Here is a 16245-nt window from a genome sequence, read left to right on the forward strand (position 1 = left end):
CCCATAATTCTTTGGGATCTTCAACCATCATGTACTCAGTTTTAAGGCCTTCATGTAAATGATGCCTTAACAACATTAAGGCTTTTGCCTTATCTTGTTCAGTGATAGGTTTTTCAACCGTCATTGCAGAAGAGGTAGCATCAGTTGTTTGACCAGAGGGACTTTTATTTTCTTTAACAGTGTGCTCCAAGCCTTGAGCTTTCAAATTCATCATTGCGTCCACTTTCCATTCCAGAAATTTCTTTCCAGATAAATCTAAGATGTTGAACTGTCTTTTCATAAGGTCTCCCATTTTAGCTACAACAAATTTCGTGATAATTAGATTATAATAACAAATTATATGTACAACTCACATGTTTAGTTCTTCCATATTTATAATTAAGTTAATAAGACACGTGATAATTAAATTTAATAATAATAAACCATAAATAATGTAGTCTTTTCTCCCCCTTGGTTTATTATTGTGAGTAATTATGTGATTAGGCAAAAATTAATCATGTTAGTTGCAAAAAAAAAACAGCAAAACGACAACAAGGACAGTAGTAACAATAATTATAATGATAACGGTAATATTATACAATGATGATTAATAACAACAAACATACATAATAAAACAAAAACAAGCTTTTAATATACTAAAACGACAAAATAAGTGAGTTTTACTTATACATAATGACCAAAATTAATATTGCTACTAATAAAATTACAAGCGCCGTAATTAGAAGGAAATATTGTTTTATCTTCATTAAATCTTCCTCAAAAGTGAAGTTGTGGGTGTTTTGGTTGCCGTCGTCGGGGAACATATCGGAGAAGAAGGGGGTGAAAAAAAAATTTTTTTTAGGTGATTTTTGGATAAAAAGTGGGAAGGGATAAGGGATTTGTGGTGAAATCGGGAAAAAATCCGCCTTTTATAGAGGTAGGTTTATCCGTTACTGTTCTGTACAACTGTAAAAATATCATATAACTATCTAATATACTGACAAAAATTATGGTCTAAATATATATATTTATAATTGTAAAAGGTTATCACACTGGGAATGCAAGCCATAGTGGTCCGAGAACCCTAATATTTATAAAAGATCATGGGTTCGAAAACGGAAAGAAACACAAAAAAAGTATGTAAAAGTAAGAAAAATAATAAGTATAAAAAAGGCTGCATCTTTTTGTTAATCTAGTTAATAATAATATGCATGCAAAGCTACTACTTAGCAATTAAAATAACTAAGATAAAAATTTACGTAAAATAAGTATGTAATATCAACATGGATCAAACAAAGAAACATCAACATGAATAAACAAAAGATGATAGTAGTAAATTCGCAAGTAAGAGAACTTTCACCGTTGTTTTTGAGGTATATATAGTAAATGTTTGAGTTTCTGTTATAGAGAATCCCAAATATGGGCAACTATAGAGCATACTCCTCGAAACAGTTAGAAGTAGATAGTATTATTTTGTTATAAATTTTTATAAGTAGGTATAAATATACCTGACTGAAAACTGGTGCTGATAACGTGTTAAAGTTTTACCGATAGAAAGTTTTATAAAGGAGTAAGAGAAGATGGAGAAATTGATTATGTATATTGCTCCGGTAACATGGCTTATATAGCCAAGAGTTTTACATATAATGCCACACAAGTTCACAAGTCTTTGGACTTGTGTGAACATTGTGAAATCAAATCAAATAATTATAGGCATTCATATTTATCTTCTAACAAGATGTAGTATATATCTACTTTGAAAAAAATAACATATTGTCAACCAGTAAGAGATTTTTTTTTTTCAATTTTTTTGTGAGCAAGAGATCTAGCAATAATACATGTCTAAAAGCCCATAATTAGGGGTGCCAACATTAGTAGCCTATTTAACGTTTTAGGCATGAATTTTCTTGCGAACAAGAAGCAAATGTTGGTTTTCTTCCCATTATATTGACAAGTCTTCCAATTCCTTAACTTCTTCAAAAACTCACCTGTAATATGAATTCTGTCATACTTAGTAGGGTGACATCCACCCTTGGACCAATTAACCCAAGTTATGCTTCGATTCGAGTTTCTTTGTCCAGCATTCATGTTCATCCAAGTAGGCAAGTAATGCTCATCGGCATAGCATGCAGACTTAAGGCATGCTCCCTTGAATGACAAGAAGTAACGTTGATCAGACATGACCTTGATGGCTAACTCGCGGTCCATCTCAAACCACTGAGACCCTTTTCGCCAGTCTTGGACCGTGATGTTTGGACCAAGACGGTGCTTGTACCGGCCCCTTGCTGCTGGACCACTTTTGTCATAGGCTTGGACGTAACTTTGTGTGGAATTTATAAGGTAAGAATAGATAGTTGAAAAGTTGAAGAGAGGGATGCAAGTTTCCGAGAGAAGAACAAATCTTTGGTTTGAAACGTCTTGTAGAGCGTTTGCTAGTAAGCGCAATTCTGCCTCAATCATGTTGAACTTTCCCCATTCTACTTTCTGCGTAAAATGTAATTGAGTTTAGGACAAACCATGATAACATAATAATACAGAAATAACAATTGGGGGCTTAGAGCAAGCCCTTATTTATCTCAGCTCCTTAATTGATGAACAGAAAATAGGAACTAGGCCATTTTGTAATTAAATAAAAAATTATTTTAAGGTACAACAACCTATACCTTGCTTGGTAGTTGGTACAGACAAAAAGCGCAGAAAAGGAACATGTAACTGTTTTGTAAAGAATATACCGCTGTTTTTAAAGATCATATACTCCATCCGTGTTTTTTTAAGTGTTACAGTTTGTCTGGGACATAGTTTTAGGCAATTTAATTGACTTAAATACAGTAATAGGTAAGTGGGGTAGTTGGAGTATTAAAAAATTGTAAAAGAAAAATAGTGGGGTTAATTGTTTATTAAAAAAGTAATGAATGTGAGAGGAAAAATATAATAAAAAAAGTAGCAGTGGGTTTGAGTGGAGACCATGAGAGGAGAGAGATATAATATTTTAATGCAGCTTTTTGCCAAAATAAGAAGTGTAACACTTGAAAAAACACAGCCGGAAATGGGAAGTGTAAAACTTAAAAAAAAAAAAAACACGGATGGAGTAGCAGTTTTGTAACGAACATTAATTTTATGTTTTTTTTGTATATGTAAAGAACATCTGTTATATTAATAAAGAACGTGAAAATATTATGTACTGAACATTATTTATATATATCCATCATAATTTTAAGACAAAATTCAATGAACATTTCATAATAAGCAATAAACATTATATTACATATAAAAGTTCATTACACTGACAATCAAAGAATATGGACATATGTTTTTTTCACTCTTTTTTGGTGCAAATATGTTCTTTTTAATTTAGATATATGTTCTTTACATTATAATAGTATGTTTTTTTACTGTACAATTGTATGTTATTTACATTGGTATAATATGTTCTTTTTACGCAACGGTGGTACGATGCAAATGCAGCAAGGTACCCACACCTCTAGGAACCACACACTAAAAACGAGCACAAAGCCCATAGCTCAATAGAGCTAGGCTTCAGTTCTGTTGTGAGGCCTATGACCCCGGTTTGAGGCTGGCTCGTATCCCCACTCTCCCGTGGGTAATGCCCCCTTGATATTCATGTGATAGGAAAATCAAGGTATATCAAGGTTAGAGTTTCCCTTTCGATTTCAGGAGATTCTAAGATCGATTCTCACCCCCACCCATTGTAACTCCTAATCATTCTTAATTATATAGCGTCTCAATTTGGCAATCCATCCATCCATACAATTGGTGTTTACTAATTTTCACTAGAAAAATACTACTTCATACTTCCTCCGTTCTATTAATATTGCAACAATGGACTTTTTGCACTATTCATCACTCTTGTTTAACCATATAATATGAGTTATACGTTAAGAAAAATATAGTCAAGTGGGATATTGTTGGATTCGTCTCATATAATACTTTCACAATATCAATTTTTTATAATTTTTACTCTTACACAATTATAGATATTTAGCATATAAAATGTGTTTTGGGATGCGGAATTTCCTCCTTGATGCAATATTAACAGAACGGAGGAAGTATATAATACTCCCTCTATTTTTAAATACTTGCTCCATTTCTCTTGGATGTTGGTAAAATAACTGTTGAAATCAATAACAAACAAAAAGATCATAACTTTTCTAGATTGAAGATCCCAGACTCACAGTCGCGCCGTGGAACAATAATCCACTGCCTTAGAAGCGAAATACGCCACCACCGGTACAAGTTTCCTAGTGACGCACGCCCCCCAAGTTTAACGCAACTCTCTCCGTAATCCGTGCACCCGAACCCGATCAGTGGAATTGCTCAAGAACTGTTCAGATCTCAAAGGGTAGGTTCGTGTTATTGGTTTGAAAGTGAATTGAATAATGATAAAGAGGCAATGCTCGTATTTATATGAATCCCGAAAATCGGAGACAAGTAAAACAAACCGACCTAGGAAAAAAGGCGGGCCCGATCGGGCAAACATCCGCCCGATCGGGCGCGAGATAAAGTTTTTCCAGACCTGGTGTCGCGCCCGGTCGGGCGAACACCGCCCGATCGGGAGATCTAGAAAACCCACCTCGGGCGAGCAATCGGGCGAGAGCCGCCCGATCGGACTCGTCAAAAACTCGAGTCCGTCGCCCGGTCGGGCGAGAGCCGCCCGATCGGGCGCGAGAGTCCTCCTATTTTCCTTAGCCAACTCCGCCCGGTTGGGCGAACCACCGCCCGATCGGGTGCCAGAATCCGTTTGCATTACCATTTCTAACATTGGACAAGCATGCCGATGCTAACCTTTGATCACTAATCTCTTTAATTACCCACATGACTATATTTTTTCTTATGTATAAATCACAAACATTAGTCAAAGTATGATAAATGAATAGTGCAAAAAATAGAAATGAAGCAAGTATTTAAAAACAAAGGGAGTAATATATAGTAGTATATGTCACCAAATTTGAGAAATAAAATATACTTCCTCAAATATATAGTAGTATTTAGAAATGTGGATGCAACACAGGCCCACCCATACCTGATGCAAATTAATTCTACTTTGAAGGAGAGGCGGATGAGATTTGGACCCGTAACCTTTGTGTCACGTTGGCTCCGATACCATGTTAAAGGACCAATTCAACCAAAAACTTAAGCCGATGGTTGAGACCCAGGAATATGTTTTATACTCTATCAAAATGAATAGTGCAAAAAATAGAAATGGAGAAAGTATTTAAAAACGGAGGGAGTATAATCAATGCAATGAAGGGTAGAATTTTGTGGTCAATAATGAAAAGTACAAGTATAATTTTCTTTTAATTTTTGACTCGACACATACACCCGTTCCCCATTTACGTGACCAATACGGATAAAATTCTTACAACATGTTATTATCGCTGATGTTAGTATAGGGAAATAGGGATGTTACACCATCTCATTTAAAGCTTTGTGTGATTGTTCTTGTCAAATTTAATCATGAAAGAATTGGGAGTGGACTTTTCAAATAGATTATCTTGCTACTGTAGTAATTTTGTTTTTAGCAAAAATTAACTAGATATTCTATATTTCTATTAGTCTTATTATTCTAATTAGTGTAAACTAAGTAACCAATCAAAATGGTGTACAATGTTTATTTAGGTGTTTCTTTCCACCTTAGAGGCCAGGAAAAAAATTCCTACATACCTTGAATTTGTTTCTAATATGCATCAATGAAATTAAACAAAATTTTTTAAATGTGACAAAAGTTTACTTAACATGATTAGTAAAAACAAAAAAAAAAAAGTTATTGTCAAGGGTTTATGATCTATATAATCAAATGGCCCACCACTTCAGCACGATATGGAACACTTAAAAAGTATATCAATGTCAAATGTTTTCAATTTATATATGTGATCACACAAGATTAAACTTATGAGGTTAGTATTGAGGTTTACAATACATATGCCAGCTCTAGATTTATGAAGCAATTAAAATATGTAAATTATTTAACATTAGAGGAAAGGAGCTCAAAGTACGTTTTAAAGTTACTAAAAAATCAGTTTAATTTTGCTTATAAGAATCATAAGATAATTAAATTAAGCTAATTGAGGAAAGCTAATTACTCCATAAGGGGTGGAAAAAGTAATGGAGTATTGACGATGAGTGCCAAACTGCCAATTGCCAAACATATTTGGTCAATTTTCATCCAACAATTTTCAACGCATTATTGGAATGCACCTTCGCTTTTTATTACAGTACATGTTTAACTTGTGTATCAATAACTAGCTACATCATTTACAATCCTCTATTTTTGACAATTTACGTGGTTATTTCGAAGATTTATTTTGAAACGAACAGCGTGTTATATTCTCTTTGTTTACTTATTGACTTTTATTTTTTATTTTTTTTATTTTTTTATTTTTACAAAGAGGACATGTAAAAAGTTGTATGAGCAATTATGATAGAACAAAGTTGATATTTTGATGAAAGGAACAAAATATATTCTCTTTGTTTACTTAATGATGAAAAATTAGCTTTACAAACTTATACTGACTAAATTAAATTCCCAACATACTAAACCATGAAATAGTTTTAACTAGTGATAATATTAGAAGTTGGTAAGTTGTGGTAGGCAAAATAGATTAAACTAGTTCAAAGAACATTTCAAAAAAGACTTGTCATTGAAGCATAAATAACACGTAAAAACAACATTTTGTTAAAAAAAAAAAACCGGTAAAAACAAGGATGTTTCTACAGCAGTCGTATAAAATATGACTACCTTATTATTTTAATGATAAATAATATGAGCGATCCATTTTTTCTAGTTATAAATTGGACGCAATTAGTATTTTAATTTCTACAATACAAATATAATTTTTGAAAATTTTAATCCAATATAAAATAATTTTTTTGAGAAACTGTAAAATAAGAGTAAAAATTACATAAATGAAACTAAAAATTTAATAAATTAAAAAAATATTGATAATAATATTTTATAACAAAAATAGAGTAATATAATCAATTACTTGGATAAAAATACGTTAATTATGAATTATATAATCATTAAAAAATTATGATAGTCATATTTCAAACGACCATTGTAGAATTTTCATAAAAAAACAAGTTACTACTTACTAGTAATACTTGGTGGTAACTTAAATCAATTGAAATTTTGAGTTAAATTTTAAATCCAAAATCTTTAAAAACAGAGTGATATGGAACAAACTCTTATCATCTAATCAATCAACCCAATAAGAATAAAGGTAAAAAAAAAACATTATCAACTCATGAAAAAAAAGGACAACAAATGGAACAAATAAACGTACCTTGCTAGGAATCATGCGGCCACGAAACACCCCAGAATTCAATTCAGCTGAAGATTTGTAAGAAGGATCAGAATGAACATAAATTGTGTATAATCTTTCATGTCCTTTAAACAATTTTTCCCAAAGAGGTGCCAAAGGAAGTGATCCTTTGATCAAAAACATAAAAGCAATCTTAGGCACCCCAAAATTTTCCATTCTTGTAACGTTTGATGCCCTCCTCATCAACTCTTCATCGCTCGAAGACTTGTGAATAGGGTATGATTCGATTGCGTGGTTGTCCTCGTACGAGTTGTTTTTTGATGCACTTGGTGATAAAGGGGTGTTAAGAGCATGGAGTTTTTGTGGTGTTTGTATAGTAATAATGTTTATGTTATGGAGGGGGAATCTATGTGAGTAGTATGCTAGGGTGAGTATTAAAGTTATGGTAAAAACGAGTAATACGATTGAAAAACAACATGATTTGAGGTGATTTAGATGAGCATAAATGAGTTTTACTAGTAAAAATGATCTATTGTTCTGTTTTTGATCATTCATGATTTATATGAATGAAACAGAGAAAAAGTTATAGGATTATAAGAAGGTTTTTGAAGGGACTAGAAAAGGGTTTCTTCTAATCATATACCATTAATTAAGATTAATTAAGGAAAGATTAATAATCATTCATATGTTTTTAATTATTAGAAGGAAAAGCAGGTATGAAGAGGGTTTAAAGATGAAGAATTTTGGCTAATTGGGAAAGGTATCTAGATATAAAGATTTATGTCATAAAGAAAGGTCTTATATAATACAGTATCCTAAATTCCTAATTGTTTGTCTGTGGACCACTGTAGTTGACTCCTAAATTACAAATAATAGACTAGTTCAACATTAAAAATATGTTGTATTATTAACGTTTGACCCCCAACAATTGAATTCGTAATTACATAATATTTCTAAATTCTTACTCCCATTGTCTCATAATATAGTATTTATTTTGTTTACAGGGTTAAACTTAAAAAAAATAATAATAAATGATGTTTAGTAAGCTTTTGATAAATGAGTATGTTAGACCAATTAGCCCTATTGGTATAAAAGTTACCGTCGGCGACAGATTGGTATAAAAGTTAGCCACCAGCGACATATTGATATAAAAGTTCATATGTGATGACTTATTGGCATAAAAGTTTGTAAGTGATGACGTTTAACCCTTTTTTGTTGTTAGAATAATAAGTGTATATTGTACAAATGATTATTCTTATTATTGTAGGTCAAATATATTGTTTTTCTTTACTTTTTTTTGTTTGCTTCAAATATTTATTGTAAATTTATTGGACACTATAAAAGGCAAAAAAACGAAGAAAAAAAAAGGAAAAAAGGGACAAAATTTGAGAATATAGAGAAATATCCGAGATTAGGGTCTGTTCACATTTACTGAACTGATTGAAGCTGAACTGAACTGAACTGATCTGAACTGAACTGAACTGAACTGAACTGAAATGGACTGAACTGAAATCAAGTAAATGTAAACAGATCCTTATTCATAAATATTAATCAACAAAAATTATAAGATCAAGATTTGATTAAATATTTTAAAGGTTACATCGAATTTTTTTCCCCAATATTCAATTTAATATAAATACATTTACTCCCAAATTTTTAAATATTACGACTTATTACATGTCAATTTTAACTTTTGAAGCATTAAATCATAAGAACTTCTCTTTTCATTCATTTTTTGAGTTTTTGTTTGAACTCACAATTTTTTTTATTTTTTTTATGTCGATAATCTTGGTTGCATGAGCATGGAGGAGAGAATTATTTAGCATAAAATGAGAATTGACAGCAACAAAAAATTAAAATTTGAAAAAAAAACTCTTTCGACAAAAAAAATAAAAAATGGGTGAAATGTCACAACTTGTTAATTTGTATACCAATTTGTCGATATTTGTTAACTTTTATACTAATTTTTCACCAATGCTAACTTTTATACTAATGTGTCATGAAGGTGCTAATTTTTATACCAAGGTGGAAAATTATAAAAAGAGTAAATAATGACACGAGAATTTGAGAAATTTTGGGGTATTTTATATGGAAATAAGTAAGATAAAAAGGGGGTTTATTATAGTAAATGTAAAATTAAAAAAATATTAAAAAATTAAAAATAGACACAATATGGTTTTTTTTTTAAAAAAAAATGTATAGACACAATAATTTCCCCAATTTCTTTTTTATTTGCAACACTTGACTTTTATAATTAACATGCATTACTTCAATTATTGATATTTTTTTCTTATCAATAAATGAAAACTATAATATTTGATATTATGAAGGTATTAATTGAGTCATTAGATTTTAACAAGTTTCCATATAATTATATTTCTCTTGAAATATAAATTAATAACCATATGGAGTAATCAAATTAGGGCTTGTTCACATTTACTGAAATGAGCTGAACTGAACTGAACTGATTGGAGCTGAACTGAACTGAATTGAACCGATTGGAGCTGAACTGAATTGAGCTGAAATGAATATTTTATGAGAGAGGGAAATTAAGAGCTGAACTAAACTGAACTGAACTGAACTGATTGGAGCTGAACTGAACTGAACTGATTGGAGCTGAACTGAATTGAACTGAACTGAAATTAAGTAAATGTGAACGGCCCTTGGATTATGTCAAAGTGTTTCAAGACTTGCAAGTAAAACCAAAAGAAAGAAGTGTATAGTAAGGTCAACTTTGTTAATGAATAATTCAGAAAGGCAAATATTGCAAGATTCGTTAAATAACATAGGCATATGAAAAATCAAGATTAAGTGAACTATTTGTTGATTTGTACAATAGCCAATAGGATAACATAGTTGTGCTTATGACAATAACATACCAACTTTATGACAATGCCACAATGGTGAGCTCAGTTGGGTAGTACTATTGATCGTCAAGGGAATAAAAATAACATTACAAGTTGTTGGTCAAGTTTTTATTCATTCATTTGGCGTTGGTAAATGGGAATAACATTATTACAAGTTGTTGGCTCAAGTTTTTATTCTTTCCACATTGTTTGGTTGATAAACGAAAGTATTATTACTTACTTCAGTTACTTGTATTATGTAGAGTGAGATAGCTCAATTGATTGTACTCAGTATCAATTATCATCACCTTCTCTTGTGGCTAATTTATATAAACATTAAAAAAAAATTATTACTTATCTGTCTCTAAATAAAACTTAATTAATTTTTAATTTTTTTTTCCTTAGGAGAAGAATTGTAACGAGAATAATAAAATGGAGATTTTTTTTGTGTGGTTGCCTGGCTGGCCACATCGTTTTGACAGGGTTACTCGATCCGAGTTACTCCTGACAGAGTAACTACTAAAATAACCCCTAATCGAGTAACCTCTGACCAAAACCCTCAAGTAACCTCTGACCGAGTAACTCGAGTAACTTTTGAGCGAATAACTCGAGTGGTCCTTGACCGAGTAAACCGTCAAGTAACCCCCAACCGAGTAAATCCTTAAGTAACCCTCGACTGAGTAACCACTGACCGAGTAAACCCTCAAGTAACCCCTCAAGTAACCTTAACCGAGTAACCCTTCACCGAGTAAACCCTGACCGAACACCCTCAAGTAACCCCTCTGACCAAAAAACTCGAGTAACCCCTGACTGAAAAATTCGAGTAACCCCTGCCATATGATGTGGTCAGCCACATATAATAATTTGCCTAACAAAATTAATTTAGATAAATTAGTTAGTCGATTCCCTATACTCTTTCTCATCTCTCCTTTTTCTTAAACCTAGCCTTCATTGTTGAATTTTGGAGAAATTTTTATTGGTGGAAAGCCCCATTCGTTGTTTCTTGTGAGCATATTCTCTTTGTTTTTGTTTGTTTTTTGGTATACATTAATCTTCCTCTTTTAGGAAGAACTTTTCTCCCTAAAAAGACTGGGTTAGTATTTCTTCCACTCTAGAAGAATATATCACTAGTAAAAAAAAGCAAAAAGCCACCGGTTCAAAACCCCCTTATGCCACCGGTTTTAAACCGCTGGACATTAAAGGGGTGCTAACACCTCCTTTAAAAGCCACCAGTTCAAAATTGGTGGCAAAAATTATTATTCCCATTGGTTAACCGGTGACATTATATATATTATTGCCACCAACCGGTGGCAATACTCACTTTCCGGTTAATTTTTTTTTAATTTTTTATATTAAATTTAAATGCCAACGGTGGGAATACACCATGTTTTTCTTTTGTTTTATTCACTTGAAATATAATCAAACTTTTGGTGGATATTGATTGCTGTTACAATATGAGTGCTCGTTTTTCCTCAAAAAAAAAAAAAAAAAAAAAATAAATAAAAATCAAACAATTAAATGTAAGAAACGCAACATCATAATCAACTGAAATATAATTATCATTAAATTTTTATTGTACAATTAAAAAAAAAAATTGCTACATAAAAATAAAAAATTTTACAACATCAAATTCAAAAAAAGGAAAAATTTTAATTTATCACCCAAAAATATACCTAATTTCTACCTAACCACCGGAATTTTTTTTTTATTTTAAATTAATACCCAATAATTTAATTAGTTACTCAAATTACCACCCAATTTGAAATTCCGGTGGAATTTAGTCACGTGGGCCCAGTCAACGGCTAAAAGCGACTATTTTTTTTTTGCTTTCTAACAGTTTTCCCTCCCCGATTCTTCTTATAAATCACTTCCCCTAGCTAAAATTGCCATCCCATCTTAAATTTCTTCACAAATTCCACAAATTGGAGTTGAATTGTAACAACAGTAGCATCCCTAACAACAGAAAATCAATTCGCTTCACGTAACCTTTTAATTTGTAAAAATTAGGGTTCTTGTGTCAATTAAATTGGGGGAATTTGTGTTAATTTAATTAGGGGAATTAATTAGGGCTCTGAAGGCAATTGAATTGATTAATGTAGGTTACTAGGTTATCTAGTAGTATTTAAATGGGGTTTCTGTCAAATTGTGTGATTGATTTTGAAATAATTTAGCTGAAATTGTAGTTACAAATTTTAGGGCATGTTAGGGATGATTGGAACATGTTTTCAGCTGGTGTTGTTTATTTGTTGTTGGAATTGTTGTGGCAGAAATGGAGGAGAATAAGGTGATTCTCAGATTTAAGTATTTGAGTGTTGATATTGACATTGAATATGAGATTGGTAAAAGTAACTTGCAAGATATAGCAATAGCATTTGAAGATCAACTTCGTGATATGGATGATCCATTAGAGGGATCAATTGACCTACTGTACCCCATATTCCAGTACATTTGTAAAGGGAAGTTCAGGACCTTAGAGGATGATGGTGATGTGTTCAAGATGATTAGGAGGTTACCTAATCAGGACACATACAACATACATGTTGGGAGCACAGATGACCCTGGTTTCTTGGCTGACTGTATCATTGAGTACATGATGAAACAAATTGGGACTTGGCCACCCCCTGGTTATCCTCATTTTGGTGGCCAACCACCTCAGTGAATAGGTGTGCTTGATTAAGATGTGTATAATTTGTGGTTTGGTGGATGTTGTTGCATAAACTAACATCTTTTATGGTAATTGCAGGTTTGATGTGTTGTAATAACTCTTCTCCCACAAATAAGAAGAAATGCAATTGTAGATTGCCTTTTGCAAAATTAACATCTTGGACTAGGAGAACACTGGGAGGAAATTCACGGCTTGAAAATTCTATGATTTTAACACTGAAAATAGGGGGTGCAAGTGTTTTAAATGGGTTGACACTAGAGATGGAACAGATTGGCAAAGAGATGTGATCAATCAATGTTTTCTTGACAAGAAGTTGATGAAAGCTGAAGTGAACTCTATGAAAAGGGATGTTGAAGACTTAACTGGGCAAAGAAGGTGTCTGCTGAATGAGGTGGACAATTTGAAAGTAAAATGCAAGGCTCTTAGTGGAAATAGGAATATGATCATCACCAACTCTGCCAATTTAGATAACAAGCTTCTAGTTTATTTTGTTGTTTTGTGTTCTATTCTGTTGGTTATTCTAGGTTTTGTTGTAATGCATATAATGTAATAAGTGGGAGGGGGTGTTAAGGCTTGGAATATTGTACTCTTTCATGATGAATGAAATAAATCAACTTGTTGCAACATAATTTGTGTACTGTTTTCGCTGTATAAAGCTGTGATTGAGTAAGGTGCTTTAAAAAGCTTGAAGTTGAGTGAGTTAAAGATCACTTTAAAAGCAACATGATCAAATTAGGCATAAAAACACAAGCTTGGTTAAAACATAACTTAGACAAACACAACAACAACATGATCAAATTAGGCATAAAAACACAAGTTTGGTTAAAAGTGCACTGATTAAGTGCTATTGTCAAATTGACATGCGTGCATTTGACAGCAAAAATATTTGTTCACTTTGACAGCTCAAAATACAAGCAATCTAGACCAAAATATAGGTTCACCAACACTGTTAAGTTGCTCAAAAATATTACAGACCATATCATATGTTCAGTTGGACTAAAATAAGTCAGCTAATCCCTAATTCTAATAGGATTCAACTTGGATCTTGTTTTCCTGGTAGAGGTAGAAGGGACTACTATAGTTGAAGCTTTAATCTGCTGCTTAGACTGAGTCTGCTTTTGAGTTTGAGTGTTGTGCTGGGTTTGACTTTGACTGTTCTGCTGACTTTGATTCTGCTGCTATTCCTTAGCTTCTCTTGGGGAAACCTCTTATTGGCAATGCTGTTAGGTCATGCTATTCCACCCAAAGAAGCACTCTATAAAACAAATTTAAGACTCAATAGGGTGCTGAGTAACACATAACAAATGACTAAGATCAATTCGCATTATTACCTTTTTCAAAGTTCTTTCTTCTTTCTTCTTTCTTTGGTCATTCACCTAGTCTTTATTCAAAGGTGTCCTTCCACATTCTTTCTTAGGGGAAGACACAACTACTGGTATGACAGATGGATTTTTACAAAGCTTAGCAAAGTGCCCTAGTTGCCTGTAGTTCTTGATAGTGCTCTTCATCTTCACACTCAACTACTCCTGATTCTGGTTTAGGTTTGGCACTTCTCCCTTCTCTAAATTCCTCTTCTTAGACTTAGGTCTCTCTTGCTGTACTTTGATGGCTGGTGGTAGTGGTTGCCTTAGCTTCACTTTGTCCTAGTAGTGTGGACCAGGCATTGCTGCAATTTCATACCTATATGCCAACAGCCCAACATGTATGTAGACACAAGGTAGGCTATGTCCACATAGTCTTTAGGGTAAGCCCTTTTGTCCATTATGCATGCATATGCATGGACACAAGGGGTACCAGTGAGTTCCCATGGTAGCAGTTGTATGTATGCTTACTCAGGTCAACTGTTAATAGGTCTGAGTTAAGCTCAAATTCATAACTATCACCCCTAGAAAATTGTACAACGTAGTACTTTGCAACTGATTCAATTATTTGGAATGTCTTCTTCACATATGGAGTCACCTTTCCTTCCATTCTCTGAAAGCTTTCCCACTTATCAAGATTTCTTTTCATGAAATACCTCCTAAGCCACTCCATTTGAGTCAAGATTGGTTTATCCCTACCTTCTTTAATAACAGCATTAAAAGTCTCACAAATGTTGTTGAGCAACATGTTTGACTTAGGGAAAGAACTGAAAGAATTCCTAGACCAGTGTTCAGGAGGGATATTAACAAGATAATCATAAGCTTCTTCTGACAAGAACTTTATTGACTCCATTGTTACTTCAAAGTCAAACTACATAGGTTTTATTTGAAAAATACACAAAAGGAGGCAGATTAGAACAATGACATGTAGAAAACATTAGAGTGGCATATCTTAAAAGCTTAATATTCCACTTGAAAACATACAAAAGAACAAAATTTTAGAAAACAAGGGATACCAGTGTTGTTGCCCTTGCTGCTGACCAGAACAACTCCTTGAATGTAGCTTCATTGAATTGCAACTTGATGTTTTCCCATGTATGTCTGACACAATACCTAGTTTCTGCATATGGCATAACTTGTTGCAATGCTTCAAGCAGCCCCTGTTCAGATACCAAACATAGTCAGCCAACTAAAACAAGATTTGAAATAACTTGTTCAAATTAGATAACACAAGAGTGTAAATGGTTACCTTTTGCCTATCTGACATAAAAGTATACCCCAATTCTTGATTTTAATCTTTCAGGGATTTCATGAGACTTTCAAGGAACCAAACCCAAGTCTCCGTGTTCTCTATTTCAGTTGTGGCCCATGCAATAGGGTAGATGTTGTTGTTTCCATCTTTACCAACTGCAACTAATATATGATCAGGGTATGGACCATTTAGGTGACATCCATCAACCCCAATCAGTGGTCTAAAACCTGACAGAAATCCCTTTGCTGCTGGTGCAAGGCATATGAACATTCTTAAGAATAATGGGGGCTCAGGCCTATCAATTCCATCAACTACAACATTGCATTCAGTGCTTGGGTTGTATTTCATCAAAGCCTTCCCATAGTCCCGCACTCTTGCTTATTATTCTGCTATGATCCATATATCATAAGCTTAGCCCTTCCTCTTCCCAACCAAGCTTTACGGTATGTAATTTCAATACCAAGATCACCTAAAACCCTTCTTCTAAAGCTTTTCAGTTTTCACCCTAGGTCACTCCTCCAGTTTTCAATATACTTGTCAGCTAATAATTAAGCTGTGAGGTTTAGGTTGCTTCTGACCCTTAAACAATTATGCTTCAAAATCAAATCCTTGATCTGCCAAAAATCTTGATTCATAGACCTCCTTGAAACCACCCTAAACTTTCATCTCCTTCACCCAACACAAGTGCACTTAGGAAGCCTACACTTTTTAGAATCCTATATGCACTGGCACCTTCTTCAACTACTACAAAACTTGGAAAAATGACCCCCAATTAAAGACCCGTTATTTAACTAACAGATCTGTTTGATATAAGAGATCCGATATTAATTATAACGGGTCTCTTATGTGTCCTAGGAAA

The 16245-nt window shown here is 33.0% G+C and overlaps 2 protein-coding genes across 2 annotated transcripts; both read right to left on the bottom strand.

Moving 5' to 3' along the window:
* Positions 1-1560: 1560 nt before the first annotated feature.
* LOC110718779 lies at positions 1561-8028 on the bottom strand. The gene is made up of 2 exons (XM_021897686.1): positions 7284-8028; positions 1561-2463 (listed from the first exon to the last, which is right to left on the bottom strand). Exons 1-2 carry the CDS (start codon positions 7815-7817, stop codon positions 1822-1824), a joined length of 1176 nt encoding a protein of 391 aa, XP_021753378.1. The 5' UTR covers positions 7818-8028; the 3' UTR covers positions 1561-1821.
* A 6506-nt stretch (positions 8029-14534) lies between these two features.
* Positions 14535-15734, bottom strand: LOC110728366. Its single transcript, XM_021908048.1, has 3 exons — positions 15468-15734; positions 15151-15294; positions 14535-15005 (listed from the first exon to the last, which is right to left on the bottom strand). The coding sequence occupies exons 1-3, from the start codon at positions 15732-15734 to the stop codon at positions 14535-14537; spliced, it is 882 nt and encodes a 293-aa protein (XP_021763740.1).
* Positions 15735-16245: the final 511 nt, after the last annotated feature.

Source organism: Chenopodium quinoa, unplaced genomic scaffold (assembly GCF_001683475.1).
Source record: "Chenopodium quinoa cultivar QQ74 unplaced genomic scaffold, ASM168347v1, whole genome shotgun sequence".
NCBI lineage: Eukaryota > Viridiplantae > Streptophyta > Magnoliopsida > Caryophyllales > Amaranthaceae > Chenopodium > Chenopodium quinoa.